The following is a 14,006-nucleotide window of genomic DNA, read 5'->3' as shown; positions in this document are numbered from 1 at the left end:
TACCATCTAATGGGCCTGGAAATGCACAGTTCAGAAAAAGACTTTGTTAGACAACATATGGAATTAATTTTTACCCAGAGGGAAAAATTAAATCTGTATGATTTTTCCCAGAACAACTTAATTTGGAAGATTGCAAACAGACTAGCCCAAAGGATCAAGCTTTTCATTTGAGAATTTTTTGTAGATAGTTTTCAGAAAGCTCAGCAAAGGCTTTTTCCTTTAGTCAGGAAAAAAACTTACAGATGTTAAGATTCTCCAGGCAAATTGTTCTTGAAATGATATCAAACATAGAGAAATTAATTTTTAAAAGAAGGATTTCAACTTTAGTTTTTATTTTTAAATACCTTTGAATACTATTTTCTTTATAACTGAGGAATAGCTTACGTATAAGGAGCATGTGAACTAATGTTCTGGAAAATTCTGATGGGAAATTTCCTTGATTTCTATCAGTGAAGAGCTTTCCTGAAATTCTACATAAATACTCCCATCTTTCCTTTTTTTGTCTTAATTGAGATGTGGGCCTCTGAGTTGTAAGAGGATTGTTATTTTATCATATGCCAGAAGAGAGGATCCCAGTCTCTGTAAAAGCCTTTCCTCCTAGTTCATAAAATAAAGAAATATTCATTAATAGGCAATATGGCTTAAGAACTAGACATTGGTTTTCCCATAGAATTTAGTTGAACTGTATTTTTGGAAAACCTCATAGAAACTGAAATTCAAGGATTGAGTCTCTTAAGCACCAGACTTGTCAGTTATTAAAAACAAAGAAATTCCTGAGCACATTTTTCATCTTTTACTATGGTTAAGAAAAACAAAGCCAACATCATAAAAGAGATCATTTTTAAATTACATCATCTTTAAAATTAGTTGTAGTAACAGCAGAAATACTTGTATCGGTATGGGAGTTTTTAAAATGATATCTAAAGGATGTTTACACATAGTCTGACCTAATCTTCAGGTAATCCTATGGCAGGTACCATGCTTCCTCTACCTCTGGGCACAGACAGGGAAACAAGCTCAGAAAAGTGCTGACCCCAAGGTGGCCCGTCTTCAGAGTTGGGTTCTTATTAATTAAGTCTCATGTTCTTTTAACAATATAGATCCAGTGCTCTTCAAAATTGTTTTACTTCCTTCGTATTTTCTCTCTATAGATCAAATACCGCGAAGAATATGAGAAGTTCAAAGCTCTTTACACTTTACCCAGAAGTGTTGAAGATGATCCGAACACAGCACGGTGCCTCCGAGTTGGCAAGTTTAACATCGACGTAAGTGATCCTAAAGGCTGGTTTCAAAAGCCAAGTAACAGAACCACCAACTATAAGTCAGAACATCATTCTTTTCAGCAATGTGCATGGCACTGACTGTGCACATGTGAAGAAGCTGAGAGCTGTGTCAGCCCATACTGCCTTTCCCCACCCCTATGAATCTGTAGAAAGTGTCAGAAACATCCAGTCCCCATCCTGCCCCCAACCGGTTGCTCTAAGTGATGCCCCTGACCTCTGTGGGGTCTAAGAAAGGCACGTGTTGCCATGACCCTTGCATAGTTCCCTGTTTAACTGGTTACGTTATCTCCACAGCGCCTGTACAGATCTGTTTATGAGAAGAACAAGATGAAAATCCACATAGTGCCTGACATGGTAGAGATGGTTACTGCTAAGGATTCTCAGAAGAAAGTCAGTGAGATCGACTACCGCCTTCACCTCCACGAGTGGATTTGCCACCCCGACTTGCAAGTCAACAGTCACGTCAGGAAGGTCACAGACCAGATCAGTGACGTAAGTCCACTGCTTATGAAGGTCCTCTTCCCCAGCCCCACACACGCCCCACACCCAAGAGAGACTGACTCACTTGGTTCTTCAGCTCCGCCCTCTTCCAGAATCACTTTCCTGTACACCCAGGGGTCTACCGGGAATTTGAGCTGTCCCTAGAAGCAGGGCTCTGCATGCTGAAGTCTGAAGAGCACCCATGGCCTCAGGGCATAGTGTCTTGTTTTCATTCCGCAAAGTCATCCTGGGTCTAGAGTGTGTCTGTGTCTTTCGTGTTAAAGTTACAGTCAAGTTTTCTTGTTCCGACCCCCTCCATCTGTTGCAACCCCCAGATTGTGTACAAGGATGACCTCACCTGGCTGAAAGGCATTGGTTGCTACGTCTGGGACACTCCTGAGATCCTCCACGCCAAGCATGCTTACGATCTACGCAACGATGTGAGTTTACCTTGTTTTTTGGTTTTTGGTTGTTTCAAGTATGCTTCCTTCCCTGTGTGGTCTAGAGTCAAGGGGAGAGGACGTCAAGTACAGACACTGTCACACCCAACTGTGTCTGAAGTGGTGCTGAGGATGGCCGAGCTGGAGGAAGATGCTGAAGAGCAGAGCCGCCATTTCTCAGGAGTGCAGACAATGCAGATGAGCTGTCCCATGGTCCCCTGGTGCAGAAGGGACCCCTGGTTCTTCTCGCCACCTTCTGAACGATTTTGGATATATTAATGAGCACATAATTCCTATTATAAAAAACATCTCATTTATTAGGAGTCTGTTATGCTATAGACAGGATCTATTTGTAAGGAGAGGATTTGCTAGGCAAGGTAATACTATAATCAAGATTTTAGTAAGAAAGCTTAAATATTTCTAGGAAGGCAGCTGTCAAGCCTTCTAGAAGACTCTAGATGATCCATGTGACTATAAGCATTGATTATGCTGATTGTTATGAAATTCAGGGCCAATGTATGTGCATGCCATGAGCTAAAAGCAACCAGGCTCTATGTGAAAACCAACAATTTCAAATATAATGAATGGTCTAACACAGGCTTATTTTCCTTCTTCCTTTTGACAGATCAAGTACAAAGCTCACGTGCTGAAAACAAGGAACAATTACAAGCTGGTTACTGACACTCCTGTCTACGTTCAGGCTGTCAAAAGCGGGAAACAACTAAGCGATGTAAGTGCCCACGGAGAAGTTACTTCAGGGAGAGGAGAACAGGGCCACGGCACCAGCGGAAGTGGGGAGAACCAAAGACGGGGCAGGCCAGGCCGTTTCTCAATGGGAGACCGGTGTTGGTGCCTTAGAAAGTACTGAAGATTCTTCTCCGATTTCCTAAAACCTGATGTGTTCTATTCATTTCCTGGGGTGGCGTTGTAAATAATCAAAATTTATGAAATCCTTGGTGTTTTAGAGCTTCCCAGGTTGCTTTTTGTATCCTTGCCTCATGGTCTCAGCTTTCTAATTCATTTAGTGCTCACGGTGGTAAGGGAAGATGCCCTGGAGGCGGGCATGGCAACCCACTCCAGTATTCTTGCCTGGAGAATCCCATAGACAGTCCATAGCATTCAAAGAGTTGGACACGACTTAGCACATGTGCATGCATGATCAGATGGAGAGAAGAGGGTCTCTGCAGTTACTGATGAGGCCTCTAGCACATGTAATCCGATAGACTTGAGAGAGGCACTTAATCCCCTGAGCCTCAGCTTCCTTATGTGGACAGCGGGAAAATGGATGGAAAGCACCTGTGTAGTAGCACAGTGGTACAGAGCAGGCTGCCCCCTTTTTACTAACCCCACAGGTTAATAAGCAAATATTAAATCCCACCAGTGAGTCAGAATGTGAAAACCTTTTGTTGTGGAACTCACGGTGGTAAAACATCCACTCTTCCTCTTCATATGCCTGAGCTGACTCTTCCACTTTCTCAGTGTGGGATCCACACACTGGCCCTATTCCATTGGACAAGGCCCAGTATTCGAGATAGAGTTCTGAGGCAAAGGGAGCAGGCTGCCATCTTTATATTAAGAGACTTGGATTTGCATTTACTTAGTTTCTTTTACCCCTGCGGCCACAGTGCAGTCCACTCACTCTGCTTCTCTCTGCGTCCAGGCTGTCTACCACTATGACTACGTGCACAGCATCAGAGGCAGAGTGGCTCCGACCACAAAAACCGTGGATCTGGATCGGGCCCTTCATGCATACAAGCTCCAGAGTGAGGTGAGCAGTGAGAGCTGGGCAGACTGCCCGGCAGAAACCCGGGATGAGGGCCAGGCCTCTGTAGAAGTGGCCTCCCCTGGGCATCCTCAGCCTGACCTTGTAAATCATAAAGACTGTTCCAGTCACATGAGCTAAACAAAACAAAACAGAAAAACAGTGTATCACCTGTCTGCCCTCTTGGCTGGGAGCAAGCAGTGGGCATTTTTGGAACAGTGCATACATAGAAGAGGATCAATCAACTATCTCTGCTCTCAAAAAGCTTACAGTCCAGGACAAGAGGACAAAGACAAGGCATATAGGCATCAAAGACTGTGTACAATAAGAAATAAAGCTAAAGTTTACTGTTAGGATTCAGAAGAGAAAGAAGCTAGATTCCACTCATCTGGTAGTCAGGAAGATCCCCTGGAGAAGGGAATGGCAACCCACTCCAGTATTCTTGCCTGGAGAATCCCACGAACAGAGGAGCCTGGCGGACTACAGTCCATGGAGTCACAAAAGAGTCGGACGCAGCTTAGCGAATAACACTTTCACTTTCTCAGTGTTACATTGGTCTCAAGGTTAATGCCTCTCTCCTGTATTGAATGTTAAAAGTAATTTGGTTTTTAATATTTTAAGTACTAGTCTTATTTCCTATACCTCCCCTGAGAGAGAGACTATTTCAAATCACAGATAGAAACTCCTTTCCTCCTCGTGCATGGAATATGAGCCTCCCGACCCAACAGCCTAACATCAAGACATTGTGTTTATGGGGCTCTGAGGGCTCCCAAAGATGTGTCTTATAATTACTACTATCTCAGGATTGGTGATGGCTTGAACATCAGCTAACCATAGGGTTAACCACAGAGGTGGCACTGGCTGCCTGTTTACTTTTCCCAAATTATTGCTGGATGCTATTCTGTGAACCAGGCATATGTTTAGAAATAGAGGTATTTTCTTTAAGCCTCTTCACTCATTGCTCTTTAAAAAAATATATATGTTGAGTAATTTAATATGTATGGATATGAGAGTTGGACTATAAAGAAAGCTGAATGCCAAAGAATTGGTGCTTTTGAACTGTGGTGTTGGAGAAGACTCTTGAGAGTTCCTTGGACTGCAAGGAGATCAATAAGTCCATCCTAAAGGAGATCAGTCCTGGGTGTTCATTGGAAGGACTGATGTTGAAGCTGAAACTCCAGTACTTTGGCCACCTGATGTGAAGAGCTGACTCATTGGAAAAGACCCTCATGCTGGGAAAGATTGAGGGCAGGAGGAGAAGGGGATGACAGAGGATGAGATGGTTGGATGGCATCACTGACTCAATGGACATGGGTTTGGGTGGACTCTGGGAGTTGGTGATGGACAGAGAGGCCTGGCATGCTGCAGTTCATGGGCTTGCAAAGATTCAGACACGACTGAGCAATTGAACTGCATTTAATTCATTGCTTGACTCTTAGAATTTACTTAATTCCTTCTTGAAATCAATTCAGTGAGTGTAAGTAGATTGAAAACCTAACACAAGCTGGAAATGATTTGTTTAACTTAGATCCATCGTTTGATAGTTGTCATTTAACTTGCTCTTCTTCATCCTGGCAGAATCTGTACCGAAAAGCTGGCCTGCATGCCCTGCCCACTGGATACAGGCTTCCGGTCGACACCCCTCACTTCAAACACACCAAGGACACCCGATACATGAGCAGCTATGTGAGTGGTCTTCTCCTCGTTGAGATGGGGCTTGAAGTAGGAAGGAGGATACTAATATTTATTAATAGCCTATTTTCATCCCCTTAATCACACCCTGAGGTTTCAGCATGATACAATGATGGGAGCAAATTCCCTGGCGGTTCAATGGTTAGGACTGGTCACTTTCACTGAGAGGGACACGGATTTATTCCCTGGTGGGGAAACTAGGATCTTTCATGTCATGCAGTGAGGCCAAAAAAAGGATGGAATTAAAATAGTTTTTTGAAAAATGATGGTAGCAGGGAAGGGGAGATGTTGTATTTTCCAGGCGTGTTGCTCCTGCAGTTCAGCAGTGCCTGGTTAGCATGATGGGTTAGTAAACAACTTTCATGGGGTTCTATCTGCATGACTCAGTTACCTTGGCTCAGGGATCATGGCTGCCAGAATGCTTCTAATTCTGTTGGCCTTAACACAGAAACATTCTGAACTATCTCAAATCAGCTACTGGAAATGCTCTTTCATATGTGCGCTACTGCTGTGTGGCGATAGTATAGTCTGCTTTCTGCAATATCTTATTACAAAAAAATACCACTTCACCGTGTGTTCCTTTGGAAAGAAAGACTCTCATGGCTGACCTTCTGTGCCCATTTCCTAGAAAGCTCGGAGGGGTACTTAGGTTCTCATTACCTGCAGCTTTCCCAGGCATTAGCTCTAATAGCAAATTTTTCCACTAGTGTCAGGCTGGGATGTAATGAGCAGACCTGGAGAGGCATTGTCTATTCTGGTGACTCTGGCCTTCAGGCCATACCCACAAACCAGCCATCAGCTCAAAAATGAGATCTTCCTCCCATATTGCCCTCCAGAGCCCTGGAAATTGAACCTACTGACCAGTGAAGTCCCACAGCCAGTGGCCCAGTAATATGGTTTCCAAAGCAAAGTCACAGATTTAATTATCTAACACCATTGTTTTAAACAGTTTATGAAGTTGTTCATCCATCAGTCTTAAAATCAGTCTCTCATTTCTGCTTTGCATATTCTTAATTTCCTAGCCATATTGGGACTAAAAATACAGGTTTTTTGTTGTGTTTTGCCTACCGACTTACAAACAGATTTAATCTAGGCAACCATGAATTGTATTCCTTTCTGGATCTGGCTTTATTAACCAACAAAATAATTTTCAAGACTTAGATTATTAGAGAAGTTTTGTCAATGATTTTTTTCCATACTTAATGCTTAGAGAGTAGTTTTCAAATGAAAGTGACAACCCTCTTCCGTTTGCCAAGTGTGATGCTTACTCTCTGCTCATCCATCAGAGAGCTCATTCTCACTTTGCTTTTGCAGTTTAAGTACAAAGAAGTTTATGAACACATGAAGGCATATGGGTACACACTTGGACCCAATGATGTCCCATTTGTCAACGTCCGGAGGGTCAACAACATTACCAGCGAGGTACTGTGACTATTAATTCTGTGAGGAGTTTCAAGGACCATGGCTTTGTTTGCAATGCATTAAGAATTAGTTGTATTTCAACTACAAACTTTAATTTATCTGCAAGGACTAAGGGGATCCTTTCTGTCATCATTTTGATACTGGTATCCTATGGCAATATTTTTATATATTTAGTAATACCTTTGTTGAGACCCACCCATCCATATATTATGATGTAAATAATTCCTTCCTTTGACATTTGTATTAAAAATCTTTAATAAGATTGCATATTAGTCTGATTCATGAGCCTGAATAGTTTTCTATGTGAACTATTGGTTTGAATATCTAACCCTACTTTCCAGCCATCTGATAGAAAGTGGAAGCCTGTGCTTCACATTTTTCACCCAAGTAAAATAACTATCACTTTCTATGTTTTTCTAATTTCAATCACTTTCTGTACCTTAATCTTGCCTTTCATGGCTGTTTAAATATGTGAAATATTTGATTAATGTACAGATGCTCTCATCATCCTGCACTAAACACCTGGAATGGTTTTCTCCCCAATGCAGAGACTGTATCGACAACTATACCACAAACTGAAAGACAAGATCCACACCACTCCCGACACGCCTGAAATCCGCCAAGTCAAGAAGACTCAAGAGGCTGTCAGCGAGGTGGGTATTTTCTTAGGAGAGAGGGGAGGCCATGGAACCCAAGGACGAAGGTCAACCACTGGTCTCTAATTTATGTGTTTATGGGCATTTTCCCCCTGTAGTTGATTTACAAATCAGACTTCTTCAAGATGCAAGGCCACATGATCTCGCTGCCGTACACACCCCAGGTGCTTCACTGCCGCTACGTGGGCGACATCACCAGCGATGTAAGTATCTCATAAGGGTCTTTCTGGGGGACTCTTAATAAGAAGCAGGCTTGCTCTCTCCACATGGAAGCCAACCAGTCGTTGAGCAGCCTTTTGCATTGAGTACTTGTCAACTGAGTATACAACTTGGAGGTAAAATTGTGTGGAAGCAGGACCCCACACTTCTCCAGGTAGTAAGAGGACCACTTGGGAGATACAAGAATCGCTGACCACCGTTCTACATCCAACACCAAATCATTACTAGCACCTCATTCCAAGTGGCCTCCGTCCTAGTCACATTTAGTATCTTTCTCTTGCTTACCACTACTCCCACCCCTTTCACCACTTCCTGTTGTCATTTTTTTTTTCTCCTTGAATGTTTCCTTCTCATAAAAGACCACTCCATTTAATCTATGGCATTTTTCATCCATATAATAATAAAATAATAGCCATGTCCTCTTTTCAGGTCAGGGTTAACAATTTAAATTTTAAAACCCTGTAATTTACTTGAGTTCAGGCAAACTCAGAGGATGGGGTGGATGTGCTGAACCAAGATGAAGGTCCTTCAGTATAAAAGTATCACTACTCTGTCTTAATTGCTCTTGTTTTGAATTTGCTCACAACCAGCTGTATTTCTATGTTTGTGACACAGATTAAATACAAAGAGGACTTGCAGGTCCTGAGGGGGATGGGCTGCTTCCTGTACGACACTCCAGACATGGTCCGCTCCCGGCACCTGCGGAAGCTCTGGGTGAGTGCCCCCCACCCCGCCCCAGCCCACAGCGCTGCCCGCACAGCTTCACAGGCTGGGCAGCAAGAATCTTTGTCTATAGCTTCTGTTAAGGGGAAATTTGCCCTCAACCCACTGAGCAAGTCATGACTCACTTAAGATGATGTATGCCTCTGTAAAAGGTAGTGAACTTAGTAAAATGACGAATTGTTCTTGGTCCTGCCTGGGAAGACACCCAGGATAGAGAGGGTCAGCACGGCTTGCACGTGCCCACCATTTGAAAGATGATGCGTGACCACGACATGCAATCCTCAAGTGATTAATCGACTCGCATTCCCCTTCTTAAGTCTCACTACCTGTACACCGATAAGGCAAGGAAGATGCGAGACAAGTACAAGGTGGTGCTCGACACTCCGGAATACAGGAAAGTGCAGGAGCTGAAGACACATCTCAGCGAGGTAAGTACATCTGTCACCATACGGGCCTCATTCCTCTAGTGATCTTTTTTCAGGTAATTGTACTAGGCCCAAATCTCCTTCTGCCTTTAATTACAGAGTGTAGCCACCCTGTGTAAACAAGTTGGTTGACCTCACTTTGCCTCAGTTTACTTATTTTGTCCCTTTTTAATAAGATGAGGCTGTTGATACTTGCCCTACCTATAGCTGAACATTTGTATGAATTTGTAGATTAGAGAGTCCTATCTTACACCATTGTTGTAGTCTCCAAACTGAATTTATTTCTAAACTTTCTCTGTCATTAATCCCTGCTGTCAGGACTCTAATCATGGCACTGCTATCAATGGCTCTCTGCTCCGCTGCCCTCTCAAGGTCCAAAAGACTCCGTTTCATTTTCATCTGCCCCGCCTTGCACTAAGGCTCCTGATTGATTGCAGTTAGCTGTGCACAGATGTGACCCTTTCACCTATGTTGATCCGTTGAAGATTGCCCCCCCACATCTTATTTCCATGTGTATCCTATAATGCTTTGGTCATAACAGATGTCCATGTTTGCCAGGGAATAAAAGGTGCTCCCTAGAGGTAAGGACATCCCACAAACATTTCCATCAGTGGTCAGTGGACCGTTCTCATTCAGCCCAGTTTGTCTTGTGGCCTTATTCATCAGACTCCATCCAGGTGTCAGGTCACTTCATTAGCTCTCCTTTCTCAGTAACTCTGATGTGTGCTGATTAGGAATGACTGATGTTCTTAGACTTAGAGGAGCCCTGGAAAACCACTATTGTCTTTGGGGGAGAGGAGTTGCAGCCTCCTACACGCGGAGTGAGCCAGGGCGGAGGACAAGTCACCCTTCAGCTGTCACAAACGCTGCCCTGGGCACGTTTGCTTTCCTGAGTGCTTCCCTCTGTTGTTTCAACCACTGCAGCCCTCGGATAGGAATGCAGGTGGGGTTTCCCCCCTCTGTAAAGGGACCTCTCCACTCTGGCTAAGTATCAGAATCATCTCTGAAATGTTTTAAAACTGCCCTTGAGTGCACTCCAATCCCAAGCCCCACGCTAGACTCTGATTCTCAGTCTGGATATCTGTGTGCTTTTAGCTGCTCCATAGATGGTTCTAATATTCAGCCAGCACTGGAAACCACTGCTTTAAAGTATTACATCTCTCCTCCAGCCACCAAATAATTAAGTTGTTTGGGAACTTAAAGTGCTTATTGGTATCTTTGAAATACCTTTACTTCTCTTAGCTGTCTGGGTTCAGAATTATCTAAAACTTTAATTTCTCTTCTTCCCAATTCCTAGTGTGATTTTGTGCATATTATGCAACAACACTGAGGAAGAAAAATAGGCATTTTTTAGTAGTGCAATTTCTCTCACACTTGTCTCACTGTAGAATGACCTGGCTTGAAAAAATACCAATTCAAGCTACTTCCTTGGATTCAGGTCTGGGGTAGAGCCTGCAAATTGTGCTTAATAAGGGCTTTGGGGGTTCTTTTTTAATTGAAGGATATGGCTTTACAATATTGGTTTTGTTTCTGCCATACATCAACATGAATTAGCCACAGGTGTACATACGTCCCCTCCCTCTTGAACCTCCCTCCCAACTCCCACCCCATCCCACCCCTCTAGGTTGTTACAGAGCCCTGGTTTGAGTTCCCTGTGTCATACAGCAAATTTCCATTGGCTATCTGTTTTACAGATGGTAGCGTATATGTTTCCATGCTACTCTCTCCATTCATCTCACCCTCTCCTTCCTCCCCAAGGACTTTGGGGTTTTTAAAGATCAGGAAAGTTTTGGAAACACTGGCTTAGTAAAAAGTTGATGACCCAAAGTTAAACTTACTGATTTTGGAGTTGTCTTTAAATTGTGCAACTTTTTGACACGTATTTATTTGTAGTACTGGGAAGCAGAGATGTTGTCCAAAGGAGCATAAACAATGCATACCAAACAATGCATACCTGAGTGCAGGGAAAATATACTTCAAAGAGAATTATAGGAATGTCATGGAGGTGAGTCTTAGTTCCACACTTACTTCCATTGTGTCATGTGACCTTCTCTAATTCACTTTACACCCCGATTTCCTGAGCTAGAGAATTAGACTAGATGATGATTTGGGCTTTCTGTTAGCCATAAAATTCCATGATTTTGTGGATTTGATTTATTCAAAAATTTAGCCTGGGAGAAAGAGTAAATTTCTATTTTGTTTATCTCCTTTCTTTCAGTAGTAACACCAAAAACAGCCCCAAGCAAATGAACTAAATTTTGTTTCAACTTGTACTTATATATAATTTAGATGTAAGGAAATGGATATGAACATACATATGTGTATATATATTATTTATTTCCTACATTTTATCTGTTCAACCAGCATTTTTATCCACGATTAGGATAAATTAGGATTTATTCTCCATTTAGACTTTCTAGTTTGCCTTATTATATTAAATAATACTAAATAGCCTCAATATTTACTAGTGGGCTATTATTTTTCAGATCTTTTATCTAAATACAAGGTGATACTGGGATGATCCAGAGGGATGGGATAGGGAGGGAAGGGCGAGGGGGGTTCAGGATGGAGAACACATGTACACCCATGGAAGATTCATGTCAATGTATGGCAAAACCAATACAATATTGTAAAGTAATTAGCCTCCAATTAAAATAAATGTATATTAAAATAAATAAAATCTAGCTCCAGAAAAAGGCTAAATAAATACAAGGTGATACAAGAATGATAAACTGAGCTTCTGCATTCCATGGGCTCATCTCTGAGAAGAAACAGACATCAATAGGATAAGTCGTATCCTACAGGAATGATCAAGACAGAATGGACTGTACGAGTTCTTCAGGTGGATAAAACAGGGAAGAAAATTCTAGGTAGAAAGTATGTGAAATGGACCATAATGAGTTCTAGAAACTGGGACTTGTTTCAGATAGCACATGGGGAGTACGGAAGACTTGGGAAATGATAGTGGAGACCTAGGATAGACAGGCCAGGTTATGAAGACTTGTGGTTGGTATATTGATGATCTTGGACTTGATGAGAAGTCACTGAAGAATTACTTCTGAGCATGATAGTCTGAACATTAAGACCTAATTAGTTCTGAACTTTAAGAAAATCTTTTTCTCAGGCTTGTTAAAGATGGGTAAGCCCTGTGAAGTGTCCAGTAAAGGATTTGGGAAGGAGGTTTAGAGGCTCTTAAGGATGTATAGTAACAAGTGGTATAGGAGGCTGAACTAGGGCATTGGCAGTGAGAAAGGAGAAGAAGGTCATATTTAAGAACTGTCACAAAGTTAGGAGTCCAGAATTCATGACTGTTTTGATGTGCAGATGAGGGGAAAAGGGTCTAGAATGACTCCCCAAGTTTCTGGCCTATGTGGCTGGGATATCAAGCAGCTATTTAACAAAATTTGGAAGCCATCAATCTCAGACTGATGGTTGAGGTCCTGGGTACAGATGAGGTTATCCAAGCAGAATGTATAGGATAAAAGGGGCCAAGCCAACACTTAACTCCAGCTAATAGCCGACTTTGGGGGAGTGCAGAACAATAAAAGGAAGCTGAGGAGTGCCTAGAAAGATGGGAGGCCACCTAGGGGAGAATAGGGGAATGGAAGGCAGAGAACAGGGTTCAGGAGTGAAATTGCTGAGCAGTTACAGTTGCTGCAGAGAAACATTCTAGGATTTGGCAATTGTAATGTTTGCGGTAGTCTTAATGAAATTCACTTCCTTGGAGTGGTTGGGTGGTAGCTAAACTATTCCCTTGAGAAGTTAATCAAAAGAGAAATGAAAAACACATAGTCTGCTTGGTTGTGAAAGAAAGAAATAAGGCCTTTGGCAGAAGTTGGAAAAGACTTGATGAAAAGAGGAACTTGGGTCTGTTTGTAGAAGAAGGGAGTGGGCTAGAAAACCAGAAGGGCTGAATGTTTAGAGAGGCAGGGGGTAACTGCTGGAACAGGGTCCTAGAAGGCATGGGTGAGAAGGGACCAAGAACACAGTGGGGGGCTGGACACTTGAACAGGCTGCAGAATGTCTCTAATTTTGATACAGGGGAAAAAGGAAAGGAGGGGGTAAATAAAGTATTGGTTTATTGGACAGAAATTGAGGTTGTCACAGTGGGAGAGCCCCTGCTTTGTCTCTGAAGTCAGCAATAAAGGCATCTGCAGGGCACAGGACGTGTCAATGAAACAGAATGATGGTTATCACTATTTTATGTCCAGCTGGTGTACAGAGCAGCAGGAAGGAAGCAGAAGTCAATCTTTACTTCAGTTCCTGATACACCTGATCTCACAAGAGCCAAGAGAGGGCAGAAGCTTCAGAGTCAGGTAACATTCATACATGAAGATTCAGAAACCTCCCGGGCTGGCACCGCGGGGAGTGTTTGTTTGTGTGTAGAGGGGTGGTTCTGTGTTCCTGACCACTCCTGTCAGTAGCAGACCCTCATACTTGGTGGTCCTGATGAAGCCTCATGCCCTTTAACTTCAAGAAGCTGTTTTCTCTGGGGGCAGTTGTCACTATGGTTAGGTTTCACATGAGCAGGTAATGCCATGCCATCTTTTCTAAGTTCTATACAATTTTAATTATTGGATGAGTGGTCCGTGGACTCCAGGTGCTGAAAATAAAATTTAAAAATTCGTTCCATAGAACCTATCTTTTGTCCAGAGACAAATGAGACCACATTTCATGCATTCAGGCAAAAAAGGGGGAAAATACGTTGAGGAATCTATCAGGATCTTCTCATTCTTCTGTTGGCATTTTATCACACGTGTTTAAACTGTACTCAGCAATAAGAATATTAGATACTAGAGTGTGTACCTGTGTTTCTTAACATGAGACAGAGAAAGAAATAAACAGAAACATATGTAACAAACAAAAGGGCAAAAACAGGTAGATACTGCCCTTCCATTTTAGGG

General features: G+C 42.6%; 1 protein-coding gene across 1 annotated transcript in view; it reads left to right on the top strand.

Moving 5' to 3' along the window:
• NEB (nebulin) overlaps positions 1-14,006 on the top strand; it is a 220,916-nt gene that overhangs the window by 156,051 nt on the left and 50,859 nt on the right. The window contains 12 exon segments of the mRNA XM_070390326.1: positions 1,152-1,265; positions 1,578-1,775; positions 2,099-2,203; positions 2,829-2,933; positions 3,864-3,971; positions 5,544-5,651; positions 6,972-7,079; positions 7,628-7,732; positions 7,834-7,938; positions 8,570-8,668; positions 8,995-9,105; positions 13,314-13,418. Of these exon segments, the coding sequence (XP_070246427.1) occupies positions 1,152-1,265; positions 1,578-1,775; positions 2,099-2,203; positions 2,829-2,933; positions 3,864-3,971; positions 5,544-5,651; positions 6,972-7,079; positions 7,628-7,732; positions 7,834-7,938; positions 8,570-8,668; positions 8,995-9,105; positions 13,314-13,418 (1,371 nt within the window).

The sequence above is a fragment of the Bos mutus genome, chromosome 2, assembly GCF_027580195.1.
Source record: "Bos mutus isolate GX-2022 chromosome 2, NWIPB_WYAK_1.1, whole genome shotgun sequence".
NCBI lineage: Eukaryota > Metazoa > Chordata > Mammalia > Artiodactyla > Bovidae > Bos > Bos mutus.
Note: the sequence above shows the minus strand (reverse complement) of the source record. Positions and strands in the feature narration are given on the sequence as shown.